At 29.3% G+C, this 22,226-nt stretch overlaps 1 protein-coding gene across 5 annotated transcripts in view; it reads left to right on the top strand.

Moving 5' to 3' along the window:
* The window catches only part of LOC123275370 (homeobox protein prospero), a 111,890-nt gene extending 97,738 nt beyond the window's left edge, over positions 1-14,152 (top strand). For 4 of the 5 annotated variants that reach the window (XM_044743448.1, XM_044743450.1, XM_044743449.1 and 1 more), the window contains 2 exons: positions 13,205-13,364; positions 13,589-14,152. In XM_044743448.1, coding sequence (XP_044599383.1) covers positions 13,205-13,364; positions 13,589-13,768 — 340 coding nt within the window. In that variant the 3' untranslated portion in view covers positions 13,769-14,152. The remainder of the gene's footprint in view (positions 1-13,204; positions 13,365-13,588) is intronic. The other variant, XM_044743453.1, reaches the window with a different exon arrangement.
* Positions 14,153-22,226: the final 8,074 nt, after the last annotated feature.

Here is a 22,226-nt window from a genome sequence, read left to right as displayed (position 1 = left end):
GTATTTAAAATTTTTATACAACTTATAACATAAAAAATTGGAAGGTGTCACATAAAATCAATAAAGCATTATTTGTCGTGCACTTTTGGATTTTTAAAACTTTTCTTGAAATTATTAATTTATCTATATAAATAAAAATAAAATGCCGCATGTATGTCCACGCATCACTTGAGAACGGCTGGACCGATTGGGCTAATTTTTTTTTGTTGTCTTCAGAATGTTCAGGAGAAGGTTTGTATGCAAAAAAATTTTCAAAAAATCCTCCCCCAAAGAGGATTGCGGGGGCGTTAACAATGAATAATTCCCGTTTTTAAACTATGGATCCTATAGACCCCAAATTTGGTAGGAGTCTTCCATATGTGGTGCGGAAATGTTTTAAGAGCGGATTTTACAGCAACCCACCCCCAATAAAGATTGCGGGGGTGGGTGTTAGAATGTTAAATTTCTATCTCCAAACTGTAACTTTCTACAGACTCTAAATTTGGTAGGAATCTTCGTGTATAATTTTAAGTTCAGCTAAGAATGGATTTTATCAAATTCTAACCCCAAAAGGGATTGCGGGGACGTCAGCAATGAAAAACGTTCATTTCCAAACAATAGTTTCTATAGACTCGAAGTTTTGTAAGAATATTTTATTTATAATGTAGAAATCATCTCGAATAGGATCTTATGAAATTCCTCCCTCACATAAGAGTGCGGGGGTATTAATTGTCAAAAAATTCATATTCTTCAAATATCAGTTCCTACAGATCTAAAATTTGATAAAATCACAAGAGAAACAGGAAATTTTGGAAGTTCAGGGAAGGTTTAAACGGTGAAAAACATAAATAATAAACAACAGAAAATACTAAAAATGACAATTAGTTTTCCAATACACAATGTTCTGAGCTGAGTAATGAGGTCTGATTTCTTTGGGTCCGTTCCTAGCTGTGAAGTGAGGTCCGATCTTTTTGGTCTGTTTTGTTTTCAGAAATAAAAAAAAGTGTCAGTTAGTTGTTAAAAGAAATAAATTAATTTCAAGCCAATTAATAAAATCTATCATCAGTTTGTCAGTGCGCAAGAAATTTTTTATTGTTATTGTTTCAAAATACCAAGGAGAAGACGACCTGACTTAGGTTGTCGAAGTTAATCAAATGTGGGAATCAAATCGGAGTTTCCGTGTTTCGTGCATGGGAAATTATACGTCGCGTGTTCGTGAGTCAGAAAACCACCATCTTTATATATTTACGCACCGCAAGAAAAGATAAAAAATGTATTCCATCAGAAAGCTTTAAATTAATTAAGTTTATAAATACGTTGCATTTAATGTAAATAAAAATTTTGTATTAAGTTTTGACTATACTTTTCAAAAATATATGTAGATGATACGAAGTTCACCGGGTCGTCTAGTTAATAAAATAATTATGCTTTGACTGATAAATGATTATTGAATAGAAAAAGAGGTCGAAGATATTTTCTTTACTACATGAGTTGAAACAATGACGATGAGGTGAAAGAGTGGACAAATAAATACAATAAAAATGAGACAAAAATGTCCAACTGGGGTTAACTCGTTATCAGATTCCATGGCGGGACACGCGATTGAACTAGCATGATGTTATCACTCAAATGGAAGAAATTTTATGTCGTATAACAGACAATGACTACACCAGACATGAAACTGTAGCTGGACAATATTCTCTCCGTGTGACACGAAAGGCTACGTTTTTCTAGGTGACCCATCATTTCTTTTTATTTTACCTAGTAATACTCTCTTCTCTAATCACTATTATAGTCAGCGTTAAATTCAATTTTCATGATTTTAAGATAGGCTACTTAATAGTTCCACATTATTACATTACAATGTTATTTTTATTACAAATATATATTTTTATAATAATTTAATAGTCAGGTGTCGTACTAAAAGGCCTTGACATATGTAAAGAGGATTAATTATTTATTTTGTCTGGTATAATGCGTTGTATGAAAAAATTTTTTTATAATTAATCGCTTTACATTTATTTTTAAGGACAAAATAAAAAATAATCACAATAACACGCGTCTTTGAGCAGAAAGCAATTATATGAAAGAAGTGGCGTTTTACTAAAATCTTGACTGTAAACAGACCGCAAGGGAGTTAATACATAACGTAGTTTGTAACGATGATGATACTGAGAAATTCCATAAAAAAGGTAGATTCAAGTCACGACGATGTGCGTGTTGACTCGGTCTTCTCAGCATATGAAGCGGGTGTGCTTTTTAATCCTACAAGATTGTATGTGCTTGAGCATGGGAGGCAGTTAGGTTTCCATTGCTAGTAGGGTAGTAAGAGCGGATAGGTAGTATGTACTAGAGAGGGCTATTTAGCAAAAAGGCTAGAGCAAGCGTCACATGTGTATTCCGCGCGGGCGGATAAGCCTTCAGCATAGCTAGACTAACATTCACCCATACGTTCACAAACATATGCTGTAGGTTTTCTCTCATTGTGAGAAATAAACTCGCGCGTGGATAGAGGGATGCAAGCGGGTGGAGAAAATTTTAGCCTTGAGGTAGCAACGTCGTTCCATATATATACATATATATTCATATAAAGACTCCTTCCATCGTATCCCGAGTAAACAGTCATTGCTTCAATTATGCATACTCTTGATTTGCGTACATATTCACTAATACGTTTTCCTAAGCAGAATTTCTATAGAGCATTAATCGTTATTTTTTTATAGTAAAGTGATAGATAAAAAAATGTAGTAAAGATTAAGATAATTCTTAATTAAATTGGAGCTTGAAAAATAATATGTATGCAGTAAACGCTTTTATATTCACTTAGTATTGATGATCTATTGAGGAAAATTTTCTTATCTTGAATTTGATTTATTTTCAATATTTAAAGAAAACAAATCATTAATTGTTTATAATTGTATGTCTATATTCTTAGGTCATTCAATTTACCGAGCTTATCCTCATTTTTTTTTTAAATTTCGTATCTTAGGAATTCTTTTTCATGATTTTGGAAGGTGATTTTACGCTTTTCTCTTAGTCTCAAAGAGGCGAAGAAAAAAATTTTTTTATTCGAAATGAGCAAGTATATACAAATGTTTCATAAAGACAAAAGCATCTAAAAGTGAAAAAGCCCAGAAGGTAAAAAGTACCGCGGCGTATTTGGGAATAGAAAATTTGCAAGAGCACTCTGTCGACCGGGGGTTTTAAAGATGAAGGTATACTGTATACCTTCGAGACAAGTTCGTATGTCTCGTAGCTATACATATACATTTGATTCTTTACTAACCTTTCTTTTATTTCAGATAACAGCTATAATCAAAGGAACGAAAATCTTTGTTTGCTTTTTAAGTATTTATTTCATTAGTAATAATATGTATGGTTCAAATTACTTTTAATTATTTACTTTTAAATAATTATAAAACATATTGCATCCACCATCTTAAAATGGATCAACAAACAACTGTTCTAATTTTGATGATGAGGTTAAAAATAAGATGAGCTCAAAATTAAATTTTTTCCTCATTTATAAAAAAGCTATATATCCTCAGTGTTTACTGTTGTATACTTATATTGATTTCTTTTTTCTTTATATTGTTGTGTATGTATGCTTACGACGTTACGATGCAAAAGCTACGAAAAATCTCGAGGAATTAACGTAGACGCCTTAATTAAAAACTCAGTGCACGGTATAATGGAGTGGCAACTCTTTGCGCCGTCATATATACTACTACGTATAGTAATACGCTGACGTTAGCTTTTTCTATCCATACGTATACGTTAAATTCCGACCTATCCCAAGCTAACTTACTCTGTCAACTTTACTTCTTTTTTCGCATTTATCGTTGAGGGGAACTGCAGAGCTTTTCAACCTCTTGCAAGTTTTCTTGCTTACAAGCTAAGTGTGTACAAAGTTCTACATAAATGCTGTGATATTCTCCGACAGCGTACATTTTTAATTTTCATACTTAATTCATAAATAGCCAATTATTCAATAAAATTTACATTTGTAAACATCTATAAGTTCTTCAAAGTTCATTATAATGCCTCTCTGTTCCAAGAAACCTTGTGATTAGGATACTTTAATCGTTTAAGTTATTCAAGAAAGAAGACTTGTTAACGGATAATAGAATAACTAGTAGAAGTTTCCAATCACTATATGCATTTTCTTATTATTTATGATGATAATTATTATTATGTGCTACAAATTTTGTGTAACATACTCATTAACAATGAACTCTGCCTTATAAATCTAATTTAAAAGAAGTAGAAAATTATATTTCCATAATGTAACATAAATTAAATATTGTAACTAGAATACTCATTAATTTTTTAAAAATCAATAAAAAAAAATGGAAGAAAAAGCATTAGAAAGAACATTTTAGAGCAAATTTATAACGAAAAGTAAAAGACGAAATGAATAAAACGACGTCATCGAAAGAAAGATTGGTTTGGCTAGAGCATAAGCCTGTTCTTATAGAGCCGTTTATTCTTTTTTGGTATTATTTTTTTTTATATTCATCTCACTCTTGTACACATTAGCTATTGCCTTTTCTTCCTTTTTCTAATAATGAATACAAGTACGAAAACACGACGAGTATTGGCTGGAGCAGCAAACAATGCAGTGGCCGCGGGGCTATCATGAGAGGAAAGCTACTAGAGTAAAAGACTGAAAGAGGCTGTGGAGGCCTCGAGGAGAATCGGCCCGTTCAGATTCTCTCGAACCCAGCCGAGATACTTTTTTAGGAATGTGAGCATTATCACTCCAAGTTAAGAGTAATCTAGTGCTATGAGCAACTACGTCTTGCAGTGTGCATTAAATATACTTTTTTTGGTGAATAATCATGTCTTTTATCATTGTTAATTCACCTTTATTCTTTGTCTCAAATATTTATTTTCATTCTTTTAAATTAAAAAGATAGTGATGATAAATATGTGTTCGAAAAAAGTTAATTTAATTTTCTTATTATTGATTGTTCAACAACAATAATAGTATGTAATATTTTTTCACGCGATTGGTATCAAAAGATTTTTATTTTATAAATTCATTAAATTATTTCATCACTTATTTATTTGCATGGCTTTGAATTATTTGATCTTCGTCGTTTAGCTCAATAAAAGTCTGTCAAATGAATACAATTTGGCACTATTCCAAGAGTATGAAAGGTTCTCCCAATTAAGCAGTAACCAAAATCTAATGTTTGATGAAAGCTGATGAGTTTCTAGGCTTTAAGAGTTATTTCTTTTGTTATTATTCTCTTGTTATTAAAAAATAGTATCAGTAAAAGTCAGCTCTGATTCTTGTTTTTTTTTAAGTCAACACATTAAAAGCTTCACCTTGTGTAGCTGATAGACATCAGAATAAAAATAACAATGACCTAAACAATTCTTGAGTAGCTCATTATAGTTTATATCATATGCAAATCGCCCATATGCTTACTTACCTTTTAGGTATATTGGAAGAATTTAAGACTTTCATATGCGGGTTTCGGTGAATATCTGACTACCAATGCGGGTGATATGTAGGCCGTTGAAATCTATTACCACTTAGACTTCTTTTCTTAATGATAAAAGGCAAGGTAAAAAATTAGATATTTTATTAACATTCCGTGGATATTAAAAATTATATACTAATTTTTTTCGTTATTAAAAATAAAAATAGTATCGATCCAATTTTGACTTGGAAATGATTTTTACAGAATACGTCAATATTTAAAGTTGCATAGTAAAAGGTAAACTCAACAACAAAGAATTATTGATTTTGTTCTCAGCGGGTTGGATAAGTTACTGGGCGGTTAAGCGGTCCCTACAGGGTACATTCGACAAAGGATGTTTTCCAAGTCCCTAACCTAGGTAACCCTTCTTCTATGCATCAGTGTGTGTCATTACATTCGTGTGTAGGTTTCATCTCTTCTATTTTAAACTTCTCATACGTCAACTTCTTTTTTTTTCTCTTTTCTTTACTTTTGCTTTTTCCCGGACGGTACACTCCCTGAGCAGTAACTTGTGTACACTATTCTAAAGACTTCACGTCTTTTATTCTGATCCCAGTGGGCATCACAGCGGTGGGACAGATGTGCAAATTGGAAAGGTACCACAGTATAAAAAATTAGGAAAACGGTTGACCCTGAAGGCCATCCCTGCAACTTCCCGCCAACTCTATACCTAAACGCTTGAAATTGCACTTACACGAAGAAAAAAATATCGTTAGAATAAGGATACGTATCGTTATTCTGACTATACGCCGTATAGTCATTTTTTTTTAGAGATATGCGCTGTATAGCCAATTCAGCTATACAGCGTATCATCAAAATGACGATCCATATCATTATTTTAGCGTTACATTTAGTTAATTCAACTGTACAGATCCTCACGTTAACGAAACAGTTGCCTGTTTTGACGAAACTACATATATTTACAAAAGCTATTCTCTGTATGCTTTTAAGTCAAACAAATAAATCCTTAAATCAGAAATCCGGATCGTTATTTGAAGGAAACGTCATTTGAGGATACGTTGGATAGTCATTTTAACAATATTTTTTTGTCCGTGTATAACGTTTTTGAGCTCTTCGAGCTCATAAATACAATTTGTGTGTTATTTTGAGCTATCCGAGCTCAAAAATAGCTTTTGTGTGCTTTTGAGCTCTTCGAGCTCAAAAATTTGATAGAAGTTTGATAAAACGCTATTTTTTGAATTTTCAAATCGCAATAACTTTTGAATGAATAAACTGATTTTCACGTGGTTGGTGTTATTCGACGCAGTTTTTTAAGCTTCATAAAGAATTTTCAAGTTTAAATTCATAAAATTAAAAATTTCGGAGTAATTCCGAAAAAACACTTTTTTCGGTTTTCTTTCGTTCACGCTATCTCTCGAACGAGGAATATATGGCGAGGCTTTCGCCTACCTCCGAAGAGGCGGTTTCCTGGGCTCAAAAGAGCTATACACGCACGTATATTTGTCCTACTCTCACCATAACTATCTCTCGAACGAATCAACCGATTTTGACCGGATTAGCGGTGATCGAGGTGGTTTTTCAAGCTCAAAAGCGGATTAGTTTTTGGAGTTGATCGATGAAGCCGTTTAAAAGTTATTCCAAAAAAACCACTCTCAAAAAAAATTTTTTTCGGATTTTTTTTTAGATTTCTCAAAATTTCTCAAAATCTATCGGTCCGAATCGATTCAAATTAATAGAAAATCTAAGTTTGAGGGAACTCTTTACACGGAAAGAAAATTGAAGGAGTTTTTACTATTTTACTATTGTATGAAAATTGTAATGAAAACTCGATTTTTGCAAAACGGGGTAAAAACAATAACTTCCCGATTTTCGAAAATCTTCGATTTTCTTAGCGGGAAGTTAAAAATATTATCAAGATTAAACATAAACTCCGTAAATGATGTAGAGGTCAATTAATAATCTATACAATGTACATTTTGAGAAAATATCTTTCACGAGACGAGCTATATTTTAGAGATACAAGTGAGATGAGAATGTAAAGAAGAAAATTCAGTTAATACCTGGAGCAAAAGCACCGGTTTTGCTCTACTTTTACGTTCTCTTGAAATTGACTACTCTCATGAGAAATAAAAAAAAAAAATAGTGTATCTATTCTCCCATTCTATATATTTTTATTCACTCCAGCTTACCATCTTTTCTGCACATCATGACCTCCACTAGGCAATGTCACTAGCTTGATCACAGCCTTTGCACAACGTAAATCGCCAACAGAGCAAAAAAGTGAATGCACACGGTACATAATGCAACTGAGGTCGTCAGGTACTAAAAGACAAAATCGATCAAATAAAAAATGCTTGACCAGTGCCAAAGTGCATTGAGGACTCGAATCGTGGTCTTTTCGTGGAGGTGGAGAAACATTGCATAACAGTGAAAAAAGTAAGAGAAAGAAACAAAATATTCCAGCTTATACCAACGATACAGATAGCGTCGTCTATTTGATGAATATAGTTGGACCAGTGCTTGAAGGAGGTGGGGTGGGCCGAGACTATTGAAGAGTGAAACTGCTCAAAGCAACCATCATTTTTTAATCCTTTTACCACCGTATCGAACTATGCTTTAGCTTTATTGAATACTATGTTGAATTAAAAAGAAAAAAAGTAATTTTAAAAAAATTGTTGAAATATTCTTCATTTAGTATAATTTTGAAAAAAATAATATGCTACCGAGACTTTGAAAGTATAAAATTGGATTTAGCCAGATGCGCAAAAAGAAACTTTGGGGGACATGGTTATTCGACCCCCTTGAATTTATTTTTCGCTCTTTGCTTTTTAAAAGGAAAAGGTGAATATGAAAACGGTAGTAACAGAGAAAGAAAAAAAAAAAGTTGTTGCTTTAAGGCAACCAGATGCAACTTTGGTAGTAGGGAGTTGACTATATATGGGATACGCCAAGTACTCATTGTAAGATTGGCGCGTGCAGCACGCGGACTTACATCTCTCGCTAACATAGTTCTCATTCTCCCTTCGCTCTCTTTAACTAGGCTTGCATATCGCGTTCTCTCTTTCTTTTTTTTCTTTTCTCAGTTATACCCTTACGTTCACTTTTACACCAGAAACTTCGTCCCCTTATTCTATCGGTGCCCTAGAATAGGACCCCCGTTTCTCAAGCTTTCACTGTGCGAAGGGGTGACTAAAACCGTATGCATGGCGAGGATGGCTTTCATTGTTGCTAGCACATCTGCTAAGTTGATCGCAAACGATTGTCCAAGGTTTAGCTCTTTTGCTAGCATATAAAAAATTTTTTCAATAATTTTTTTAGTGGTCATTTCATAAGTAATAACAACATATTTGCAAATAGAGTATTTTCCTTATTCTTTAGAAACCGATTAATTTTTTTTTATGCTAAAGAAGAAATTCGTTAACAAATGAGAAATTCCCAAATCGTTCCCAATAACTACTCTCCTCTTTTTTATCTGAAAACTCGGAGCGCAAAGTTGAAAAAAAATAAAGGCTTTATAGTAATTGAAATGAACGTTGAGGCGGCATATTATAATTTTTCTTTCTAACAATTTTATATTTTAATTACTTAACACTTTCAGTCACGTATATATATTTGTAAACATACATAATCACAGCAAATTATTTACAACTACCGTTACTGTAGTTCATTTAAAACTTGAACATCATGCAGAATACCACCCTAAAATGCTTGTTTCATGTTTAAGTACCTAAGGATGGTGTTAAAGTGTAAAATACTAATTAAGAAGGGTAAAAATGCAACGACAAGTTGATAAAAGCTGAGCATGCGCACTTTATTTTTTAGTCTCTCTTTACCTTCATGATGACACCTATTTTATTTGCTTTATTTTTATTTTTTCTTTCAACGCGTGCTTTGAATAGATACTTGCAACTTACCGAGCAAACGTACAATCACGCAATATAACTATCAACTTTTTCCGTTTGTTAATTTACCAAGTCTTACCCGCGTTGTGTATATATTAAATAAAAGATTGTAAGCCACCTTTCTTGAACAATCTTTTTGATGCCTTAGGTGCAACTTTCTTTGATGCTTGCATAACATATTTATATTATATTATTACACATTCAAAAAAATATCTACCAGTTTATTTATATTTTAATTCCTCAGCGGATTGTATGTGAAAAAAATGGAAATTAAAAATTTATTAAATGGCTTCAATAAAAATAAGCAATAATTAGTTTCTAATAATCATTACTCTTAAGGGTTGCATACAGAGATGTACGATGAAAAAGAAGAAAAAAAGGAAAGGCCTCGAGATACTCAAGTGCTTATTATTATCCCAATTATACTACACCACAATGAATGACTCGCTGTATCATCCCTTATTTTTAAATCGTAGTTTCTGCAAGCTTTTTTTTTTTTTTCATTCTCGCATATTTTTTTCTTCATCCGGATGCCCTTTTGCATCCTCTCTCAATCCCGTTGACTATAGTTCTTTCATTGCGGTCGCGCAGAGCGTAGCAATTCGCTACTCCTCACACTTTGCCGTCGAAGAGTGGTAATTCTAGCACTCGCCAGCCTTTTTTGTCGTTGGCGGAACTAGCTGCATCTCCTTTGCACTCAGCAATATATTATATAACGTCGGGGTAGATGGTACGTCCGCGTGCCCGCGGCATCAGCCCTTGGAGTCCCGTATAAGCTCATCTCTCATGTCGTTGTCCCGTTTCTGTCTCCGAGTTTCTGTTTTAATTAGGCACTTGGCAGATATATTCTCTCATCTATAATTGGTGATTCGACAAGCTTGAATGTGGCAGATAGATGCGTTGAATAAGAATTACCGAGTGCAGATGACGCGCCCTCGAGGGTTTCCCAGTTCGTTGCTTCAAGGAGAAGATCATACTAAGCACTGATAGACCCAATGCACTCTTTCCTCCAGATCTCGAATCTGCACAGAATACTGATAACTTTTGATACTTAAGTTTGACTGCTATATTACTGATTACTTTCGCAAATGATAACCACACTGGAAAAAAATAACTTGATTCCAAAGAAATACTCGTGATTCAATAAAATTATTTTAAAGAGAATCTCATGTGTTAATTCAATACATTCTTGTGTTAAAACCCACTTTTGTAGCTTAACAAATTCTAAAAGTTCGATCAAGAGTATTATTTCCAATCGATACTATCCAATTTTTTATCGAAAAACACAATTCTCTTCAGCTAAAAATAATTTCGTTTTCTTTTAAGAATTTCATATTTTGGTTTTAAAAATTTCTTTATTTAAAATACCAAAAAAAGTTTGGAAAATCCAAATGAGCATGCCTTAAGCGCTCATGTCATACACAAATTATTTAGATAACATAACAAAAATTGTTCGATTTTTTTAATTTGAATTTTCCCGCGAGTAGCATTATCCCCTCTGTAGGTCGAGCTAAAGAAAAATTTTAACAGATGATAAAACAGTTAGTAATTATACCATCATGTATGTATAGTTTCTGCTTGTTTATAGTTATTTCAATTCTGTTTATGAAAAATAATATCCGAACAAAAACAGTTTCACTGTAAAAAAGTCGCGCCAAGTCCACGTTCATGAGACTATTAGGAAAAAAAAATTTTTTTTTTTCTTTACAAAAAGATACAAAATTAAAAAATTAAAAAATCCAAGTAACCGATATGATGTTTATGATTTTCGGAAATAAAAGAAAAATTTTATTGTAAATTTAAAAATAAAAAAAAAAATTTTAGAACGTATTTAGTGTGCGTGGTTGCAAAATATTTTACTTTTAATGAAATTCGTAAAATCTATTTACTAGGACTTTAAAAAAATTGAAATACACAATGACGCACACCAAGTACGTTCTGAAATTTTTTTTTTTTTATTTTTAAATTTACAATAAAATTTTTTTTTATTTCCGAAAATCATAAACAATCATATCGGTTACTTGGATTTTTTAATTTTTTTATTTTGTATCTTTTTGTAAAGAAAAAAAAAAATTTTTTTTTCCTAATAGTCTCATGAACGTGGACTTGGCGCGACTTTTTTACAGTGAAACTGTTTTTGTTCGGATTTTAGTATTTTTTTTAATTATAATGAAAATTTACAATTGATAACAACTTAAATCTCGTGTTGACTGCATTTTTTACTGCAAACTATCCCCTTGAAGCTACGGTTTATGTAGATGTAATTCCAGTGCACCCTGACGGCCATAGATGCAAGCTATGAATCACTTTTTTTTACTGTAGTTGCGTGTCTATAGGAAGGATTACTACACATTTTTATTTTATCTAGTCTGTGGCGCTGATATTCCCCATCGAAAAAAAGTCAGGATCGAAATTTCTGGGCTTACTATAGTTTGTGCTGATAAAATTTAATAATTTTAAGTGAATTAAGTGTTATAATTGATTATAATTAATTAATATCAGTAAAATAAAGTATAAATTACTTTTATAATATATCATTTTGGAAAAAGGAGAACTATATAATTAAATAAAATTTTGCAACCTGGAAATACCGTTCTGCTTACAGTAAACACAGTCGGTAGTCTGGCGCTCCGTTTACAACGGGATTTTTGAACGGAACTTGGCGCCAGATTCTACCGAATCTGTGGATATATGACTGCCGAAATCGCAGAAAAAGTCACCGAACTGACAATCGAAAAAAATTAACTGTATCGAAATAGAATTATTTTGACACGCAATTTTCACAAGGGTTTTGATAAACTTTCTCAGGAATAAAACAAAAAAAAATTAAATCATGAAAGTAATTTTTGACAAAGTTGTGGTGTTATCAAGCCCAATATTCCCGTGAATACCACGCTTTTATTCATTAAATTCATCAGAAAAACGAGTTTTTTCTGAGAAATCTTATTTAATCGATAAGAAAATTTTTTTAACGTGTTCTGTAGTTACTATTATTTATTTCAATATGCTTTTTATCCATAATTTTTTTCGTTTAAATTATGAAAATCACGTTTTAATCGAAATCACGATTTTTAGGCGAGAGTAGAGCATACCTGCGCGCTTCGCGCTTAAGGCATGCAAAATACTAGAAACAAAAAAAAACAATTTTTCAACCCATTTTGAAACTTAGTTGAAACTTATTAAAACTTATTCTTAAAGACAGAAAAAATAAACAAGAATTAAATTTTAATGATAATATTTTTCTCGAATAAAATAGTTTTTTTTTTTTTTTTTAGTGCAACTTCGTTGCTTTAGTTGAAAAAAAAAAAAAAAAAAAAGGGAGAGAGAATAAAAATAACTTCAATATTGTTATAAGTAATTGATTTATTACAATATTGTATAGCGGCAGCGTAACTCTACATAAAAAAGTTTTAGTAACGGTTATTTATACTTACACTGTCTTAATGATGGTAAGAAAAACTTAGATTTTTTTAATAACCAGCACGGTCGTCAAACGTATACTTTATTTTTCTCACCCTTTTCTTGCTAAACCCTCAAGCAAAACTCAGGTCACTATAGTAATTACCAACCAATTAGCGAGTCATATTTGTTTCGGTTCGTTAATTATTTAAGTTAAATACTCAAAAAGTCGATTGCTGTTTACAATTGTATATAATTTTTTATTCACATCTCTACTGTATACTTTTATATTTTTATATATATTTCAAGTCTTTTCTTATCTATAAATTTAATCTCAATGAAATCTAATTACTTTAATTAATTAATTAATTAATGAAATAAGCAAGAAAAATCAAATTATGATTCGTAGATCGCTCATCTTACATGTTGATGAGGCACCATCAAATAATGATATAATTTTTTGTTATTCAGGGAATTCTATTACATCCAAATGGAGAAATACGCAAGACAAGCAGTATCAGAAGGAGTGAAAAGTGTTGAAGATCTCAGAGTTAGCGGTGATTCTGAAATTTATCGAGTTTTAAATCTTCACTACAACCGCAACAACCACATAGAGGTATGGGGTCCTCAGGTGCGCAAATATATAAACACGCACACGCTTTAAATTATTATTTTTCTTTTTTTTTATTTATATGAGCTTAAACAACAAATAACTACCTCAATGTTACTTTATATATAAACAATAACATCATTAAATTTTTTTTAATTTGCTTAATACGCTATTTACAAAAAAAAAAAAGAAAAAAAATTTTTAGAAAAGTATCGATACTAATTGACTTGTTTATTTTGATATAGGTACCTGGAAACTTTAGGTATGTGGTGGAACAAACATTGAAAGAGTTTTTTAAAGCAATCCAAGGTGGTAAGGATTCTGAACAATCGTGGAAGAAAGCTATCTACAAAGTAATATCGAGGCTCGATGATCCCGTACCTGAATATTTCAAAAGCCCGAATTTTCTGGAACAGCTGGAGTGAAGCAGGCCTGCGCTGCGTTGCTCTGATTGGTAGCCCGGTGACGAAAAAAAATCAACTTAAAACCTCTTCTTATAAACAGCTTGTCTACTACTAAGCGTGAGAGGTTTGCCATCAAAAGTTGGTTACAGATGTATCAGGTATCCTTATAACAACATATCGTAAAAGGAGTAAACGTAAGATAATGAGAGTGTTGAAAATACTCATCAAAATAATAAAAACACAAGAGGAAATATCGGTATAAGTACATGTACTGGTATTTATTGGCAACTGAGCAAATACATTCCACGAATGTCTATAGCTGTCAACAATGGGCAAATCTACAATATAGATATATATATATATATATATATATATATATATATATATATATATATATATATATATATATATAGATATATATTTATATATGTATATATTAATATAAATATATAAGCATATATTTCACGCGAATAAGATCATCTTCAATCAAGAAATTTATAAGAAGATCGACAAACTTATCTAAAGTGGACGTATCGATACCGATGAATATATACTTGTCAGGAAAATAATTTATTATTCATCCATGTGAGGAATTATTTATTTACAATTCATTCCACTGTTCAAAGATACTTCGATTATTCAAACAATAAATAGCACGGGAATAGAACAAGATACAACACCGAATTATCACTCCGTAAATAATCTTATATTTACAAAAAAAAAAATATAAGCATAAAAATGATAAAAAAAAAGTTGACAAGATGAAAAAGAGCATCAACAGTTATTTCATTTTTTAAATAACTTATTATTAATTGATTTAATGCTCTTATTTCAATTATGTTTATTTTGTTATATTAAGTATATAGTATAATTTTAAGTATTCAGAGTCATGTTTGGTCCAAAGATATTTAGAGTTTAGAAATGACAGTTACCTCGTAGACATACAGTATGTTATCTATAAGAAGGTTATTTTTCTGTTTTTAAAACAGGAGCAATTATCTTCTTTATATCACAATAAAACGACGTAGAACAGACCACTATTTGCTTTGTTCTATGTCGTTAAAAAAGGATGAATCACTTATATTTTAGGATAGAGTAACTGAATCCTAAATAATTGGCTGTGCGGTTATATAACTGGCAAAATCAGCAGAATAATAATCGTATCTTGCGAGGTTTTTTCTGAACTCTAAAAATGTTTAAAGTGTAAATAATATATTAAACAGTAGTTATATTGAAAAATTAATCACGATTATACTTGACGTTAATAGAATTTTTGAGTGAGGTAAAATGAATTTAAATTATTACATAAAGAATAAACTAAAATAATTGGCGAGTTTCAAAAATTAGGGAAAAATAATTTTTAAATGGAGACTTCATAATGTTGATTCGGGCGCAACGAAATCATCTTAATTATTGATAGTATTAATTTTATACCATTTGAGGATAAAAAACGAAGTGAGAAATTAAATATAATTTAAGGAATGGGGATTGAAAATATTAAAAATTAAAAAAAAAACATATCCTATGTGAGTTGAATAATAATAATAAATATGATTCGTTTTTCTTTACCTCTATTAAATTTTACGTCGAATGGTCTAGCATTTTTAAAATAACGCAAGTATAATAAATTTCTGTTCTTTAAATGAATAGAGATGTCGCAATTAATTAAATGTTATAACATTCAGGGTACGAACGGAAAAAAGCTTGACCGATTTAATCATTAGAAAAGAACCATTAACAGTTTAAACTAATTTTTTCTTTTATTTTATTAGTAAAAATTATAAAATAGTACTAAATAAACACAGACACATATTAATTTCAGAAATGTATATTTATATATGTTGGTGTGTCAGATAAAAATTTATTAACAATAGCTGATATAATACCAAATATTTATAACTAATTCAACAAACTAGTAATGAAATACTCAATTTATGTTTCTTGTTATAATCCGTTATAAGAAAATCTTTTATTATGAGGCTATAAAAAATAAATCATTTATGAATACACTATCATATATAAATATGTAAACACTAATGTTCGGGTGGGTTTAACTAATTATTCTAAATCTTTCGATAAAAAATCGTCAGTGCTATTTAAATTATAACCAATATTCGATTTTTGATACTCTTTATCACGTATTTTTTTCATAGTTGAAATTCTCCGAAATTCGTAAAAAAAAAAAAAAACATTTTGTTCCGAGAGCTATCAGTCATTATTTTTAAAAAATATATAAATGTAAATAAATGTGATGAAAAGTATTAAAAGTTGAGAATTTAAAAAAAAAAGGAAATTTGGAACATATTTCAAGTTTCTCAAAAGACGCCCTGAAGATGAATATTATAAACTTCTCTTTAAATTATTTAACACTACTCAAAAAATATTTTTGCTGAAAAATGTATCAAAATTTGATGAAAACCCATGAAATGGTATAGTTTGATTTATAAATACTTCTTTAGTTACAGCTAAGCCAAACATAACTTTATATGTTTCTACAAACAATCGTGTTACTACATCATGTTTCATTGTAAGAGTAAAAATTTTCTCATTTAAAAATTTATAAATTATTGGACTGATTAAAGTCTACGAAATTGTAAATAGTTTTTCTATTTTATTTAAAAAAAAAATGTGAAAATAAGAAAATATGCAAATTCAAATTTTATAATGTTACAAGATGTAGAATATCGATAATTACATTAAAAAATTATGTTGGAATCAGAAAAAATTTTCAATACAATACAAAACTATAATAATAATAATTTTTATAGTTTATTTTCAGCAAAGATTTTTTTTCAACTAGATTAGTACTGAATAATTTTTATGAGAAAATAAAGTGATATAATTCAAAAAGGGCATGCTTTAAATTATGTAATATTTATATTAATAACGAAAAAAATTCTAGTACGATTTGAATGTTTGGATTGAGTTCAAACAAAAAATAACAATGGAAGATTTTAATAACCCTAATTTACACGAACATAAACTTAAACTCATGAAAAAAAAAAGTTTATTGAGTTAATATAATGGATAGTGACTGATGTTCTTTTTCTGAATATTATCATAACAATAAAAAATGTTGTTTCCATTATTTATTTTTTCTTCATTTAAATTAATTTATATTCAAATTATTAAATTCTAACTATATTAATTTTATTAAATATTAATGATATGCTTTATATTTTACTATGTGTATTTCTACATATAAATATGTTTATCATTATTATTTTATTCAATAATTTTTTCAGTTTTTGCTTTTATTTAAAACTTGAGTTTGCACGAATTATTTTGTAACTAGTGTTAATTTTAACTTAACTAATATTATGCAATTTGTTTGTTCCAAATATTCCAAGAGATAAACCCCGCACGCCTCTTATGTTAAACCAAAAAAAAGAACTAGCAATTTTTTCAGCTATTTGTTGAAATCTAAGCGCCTTTTAAACTGTATTATTTATATTTCATTTAAGTTAATTATTATTAGTATACTTATTATTATTTTTATTTTAATTATTATTATTATTATTATTTTTATTATTCGTACTATTGTTATAAGTATTGTAGTATAATTTAGTAAGCATTATCATACACACTTTTTTTTTGCAAGCAGTGAGTCTTAACCTAGTCACGGATCACTATTTTAATTAATCAACATTAATAACAATTGATTTATTATTATTTTATGATTATTATTATTTTATTCTTTAGTTACACAAATAAAAATATTCATGTATATCGTTGATACGTTTATCACTTATAGCAAGTCTTATTGTCAATAGTAAAGATTGTTTATCTAATATATATATATAAATATATATATATATATATATATATATATATATATATATATATATATATATATATATATATATATATATATTAGGGTGTGCCAAAATGTAACTCCCGTGGAGAACCTTTTAAAATTGGAATTTTGAGTTCCGCTTTTAACAGGGGCTGCGTTTGGGCATTTCCTGAGATATTTTGGTGTAAGACGATGTATTTGATTTTCATAGAATTTTTTAACAGAAGCTTAGTTTGGGCAAAATTCTATAAATAATTAAATGAATCCTCTCACCCCGAAATATCGCAGGAAATGCCGAAACACAGCTGTTGTTAAAAGTGGAACTCAAAATTCCAATTTTAAAAGGTTCTCCACGGAAGTTACATTTTGGCACACCCTAATATATATGTATATGGATATCAATTTTTATAAAGAACATGAGTTTCCTATCCTGTATATCCTATGTCACTTTTATTTTTAAATATCCTTAAAAATTATTTAAAAAATTATGTTAATAGTAATGTTTTTAAAAACTATCGGTTAAGTTGAGATAAATTGAAAGTTCACTGAAACATCTTAAAATTTAATATTGCTAAACATCAGAGCATATAATAATATCTTTTATTAGATTTGTTTTACAATCCAATAAGCCGTATATGTTGTGATTTATCAATAGTTATTTTTAACTTCATTTTTTAAGTTTTATTCATATTATTCTGATTGTTTAAATTTTCTAATTTGCTACACGGAGAGAAAAGAATAGAACTCATTCCAATGTAGAATGGTAACCATTACCATGTTACATAGTAACGGAAATTTTTGTGAGAAACCTGTGTAAATTTGCTAATAAAAATCTTAGAAATTATGAAAAAAATATGAACAATCACTCATTCGATGCGGAATGAAATTCTGAAAATAATGTTGTTGTTTTTTTATTTTTTTGATAAAAATTTCAATTTGTTATTAACAAAAAACATAACCAAAATAAAAAATCTCAATTTTTCGTAAATAACTCAATAACTATTGGTGATATCAAAAATCGGAAAAAAGATTCTTAAAGAGGAGGAAATTTCTTAAAAAAGTCTTGACTCCCGGAACTCTAGCTTGAAAAACAATAATTTTTATTTAATGTTGAAAATAGGGTTCCGTGCGACTTTAGTCACACGGCCGCGCCGATGCTAAAATACGACAGCAGTTGCACGGAACCCTATTTTCAACATCAAATAAAAATTATTGTTTTTCAAGCTACACGGAAAGAACAATAACCCACTGTACATCCTCGTATAGTATACTCCGTGGTATTTGTAGTGAAAAAAAATTTCAGACTATAGTCAATATCCTTCAAAGTATACTAAATTATTTTTGGACTGTACTCAGTGAAGTCTTCGATTTAATCAATTAATTTTTCTGGTTATATCGCGTAAAACTTCATGGGATATAATCTGAAAAATTATTTCGTGTAAATTAAATTATACTCTGTTGAAATTTGGATTATGCCCACGGTGACTCCGCCAATTTTTTTTCTAGCGTCTGCGCACTTAGCATTATCATATCTATTATGTATTTTAAATATTAGGTTAGTCAAATATTGTTTTAAATAATTATTACATACATCAAAAACATTTAAGGAGCATTAAAGCACAATTTTTCCGATAATTTGGGGTTAAAAAATTTTTTTTTCTTTTCTTAGACTCTTCGAACTTAAAAATGTTAGGCTAAGAAAAAAATATTTTTACATATCAAAATATATAAATAGTCACACACTCATATAATTCACTGATTATATTTTAATTAATGTCCAATATGCTGATTGACTATAACTCACAAATTATAAACCGCACTTTACGCGCAGGCCCTAGAAAAAAAAATGGCGGAGTCACCGTGGGCATAATCCAAATTTCAACCGAGTATAATTTAATTTACACGAAATAATTTTTCAAATTATATCCCGTGAAGTTTTACGCGATATAACTAGAAAAATTAATCGATTAAATCGAAGACTTCACTGAGTACAGTCCAAAAATAATTTAGTATACTTTGAAGGATATTGACTATATAGTCTGAAATTTTTTTTCACTACAAATACCACGGAGTATACTATACGAGGATGTAGAGTGGGTTATTGTTCTTTCCGTGTAGAGTTCCGGGAGTCGAGATTTTTTTTCAGAAATTTCCTCTTCTTTAAGAATCTTTTTTCCGATTTTTGATATCACCAATAGTTATTGTTATTTACGAAAAACTGAGATTTTTTATTTTGGTTATGTTTTTTGTTAATAACAAATTGAAATTTTCATCAAAAAAATAAAAAAACAACAACATTATTTTCAGAATTTCACTCCGCATCGAATAAGTGATTGTTCATATTTTTAAGATTTTTACTAACAAATTTACACAGGGTTCTCACAAAAATTTCCGTTCCTGTAACATGGTAATGGTTACCATTCTACATAGGAATGAGTTCTATTCTTTTCTCTCCGTATATATTTTTACTCGTACATAGTAAAACTACGTTCTACTTCACAAATCAAGTAAACATAATTTAAATCGCAATTCTAATCATTTTTGTTCTGTAAAAAAACGTTAAAAAATTTAAGTTAATTTAAATTGTTTTGCACGGAAAAAAGAAAACTCGAAAAATTACGTTATAAATGTATTAAGTAATAAGTGTCCCGTCGTATTAAAAACTAGAAAAATTACAGTTCGAAATAACATTTTTCTAAATTCAAACTTTGAATGTTAATTTTCAGAGCTTTCAATGTAAATATTACATTCTACAATGTAATTCTTATAAAATCTGTAATAATTACAATCTGAAACTGTAATTTTTCCAGTTTTCATCATGGAACACCACGTTACATTATATATTGTAATTTTTCGAGTTTTCTTTTTTCCGTGTGGCCTAATATGAATTAAATTTTTTTTATGTGCTAGTGAAAAAAATTTTTTTAATTATCACTCTTTTATCTATTAATCTTAACCTTGCAATATACAACGTTAAATTTTAAAATCATCGCGTAAAAATTAAATTTGATTTTTCATGAAAATAACATCAGATTAAAATCTTAAAACAAAAACGTACACGAGGAAAAAAAAAAAAAAAAAAACATCGTTATTTATTTATTTCGCTCATGTTAGATCAATCTATTTTTCTCTTATGCAAGTAAAAACAAACACAAATATGATTAATAACAATAATACTATTCATTAACTCAACTTGAAGTAGGTCAAATGTTTACGGTGTAAATAATGTACATCTTTTTGGTTTAGTAGTTAAATTTTTTTTAAATCTTTTGTCTACTATTTAATCAATTATAAAAATTTATCAAAAAATCAAAGAATAATCCTGACAATATAAGAATAATGATTATTTATGGATATTCGATACTTTACACTAAATAAGTAATTGAACAGCATCATGTCGAAACGGATAACTACTAACCGACTATCAAGTGAAGTACGCAGCGACGCTTTGAATAATTCCCATATAGACCATAACTACTATCGTGTGATTCTTTTTGATCGACGTAATAACGGGTTCCACGAAATATACAAGCACTTCGGTTTCACTTAGAAACCTATGTTGTCATGTTTCAATAGGTAATTTTCAAATAAACCAAATATACCCGGCAACTATCAACGAAAATATTCCGTCGTTGATCTAAATATCGAAATACTATTATCACACCAAATACTCCATATAAGAAAAATTAATTTTTCGTATCATCAAATCAACCATTACTTGCTCATTCGACAATCATATGATTGTTGCATAATCCAAATAAATATTAATGTTGAGTCAAAAACGAATAATATGAACAATATCTCATTAAAATATCAAGTTATATTTACTAAGCAAAAGCAGTTAACAGAAATTAAATAACCGTTTTCAATAAACCCAGTATTTTATTAAAGGTATAAAAAGTAATACATCTTTCAAGTGAAGGTTAAGAAATAAAATTGTTGAAATTTAGATAGTCAAAACACATAATAACGTTAACACTGGATATATACATCTATATATATCATTTCTATGACATGTGCTAAAAAATGTGAAACTGGATGGATCAAAAACGACGATATCTTTACGCTTGAAAAAGTTTAAAAATATTAAAAATAACTATTCCCGCTCTTACTTTGTACAGAAATCATCACTCAAATTTTTCTTTTTATACTTTAAAAATCGATGTTAAGTATCACAGAACCAAGTTCTAGGTACAAGAAGTATTCGCGGAAGATGAGGATAGTAAAGTGTTAGAAATATAGGAAATTACTCAGAAAATAGGAAGAGAAAAAAAAAATATAATTGTTACAAAATTTGAATTATTGGCAATTTAAAAGGAAGGAAAAAACTTATATAATTACTAGATTATTTATCAAAGCAATATTTATTATTAAACTTCGATATTTTAAATTTTGAGTTTATTACTTTAAAATGTAAGAGAAGAATTTGTAGTCAAGCCATTTTTCAATTAATGTTACATGTCGAAAACACAGTTTAATGAATTATCTAATGTATCTAGTTTATAAATGAAAAAAAAAAAATTATAAAGTATATTCTCTATACAATGATTTCGATATACTAGAAGTTAATGAAATGTGCCTAATCGTTCGTGCAAGGATTTATTGTTTGCAAAAAAGATGTGATAAACAAAGTTTAGGTGACTAAAAAACTTTTTGATATTCTAATTCATTACAAAATTATTT

The sequence above is a fragment of the Cotesia glomerata genome, linkage group LG1 (genome assembly GCF_020080835.1).
Source record: "Cotesia glomerata isolate CgM1 linkage group LG1, MPM_Cglom_v2.3, whole genome shotgun sequence".
In the NCBI taxonomy this organism is placed as follows: Eukaryota; Metazoa; Arthropoda; class Insecta; order Hymenoptera; family Braconidae; genus Cotesia; species Cotesia glomerata.
Note: the sequence above shows the minus strand (reverse complement) of the source record. Positions and strands in the feature narration are given on the sequence as shown.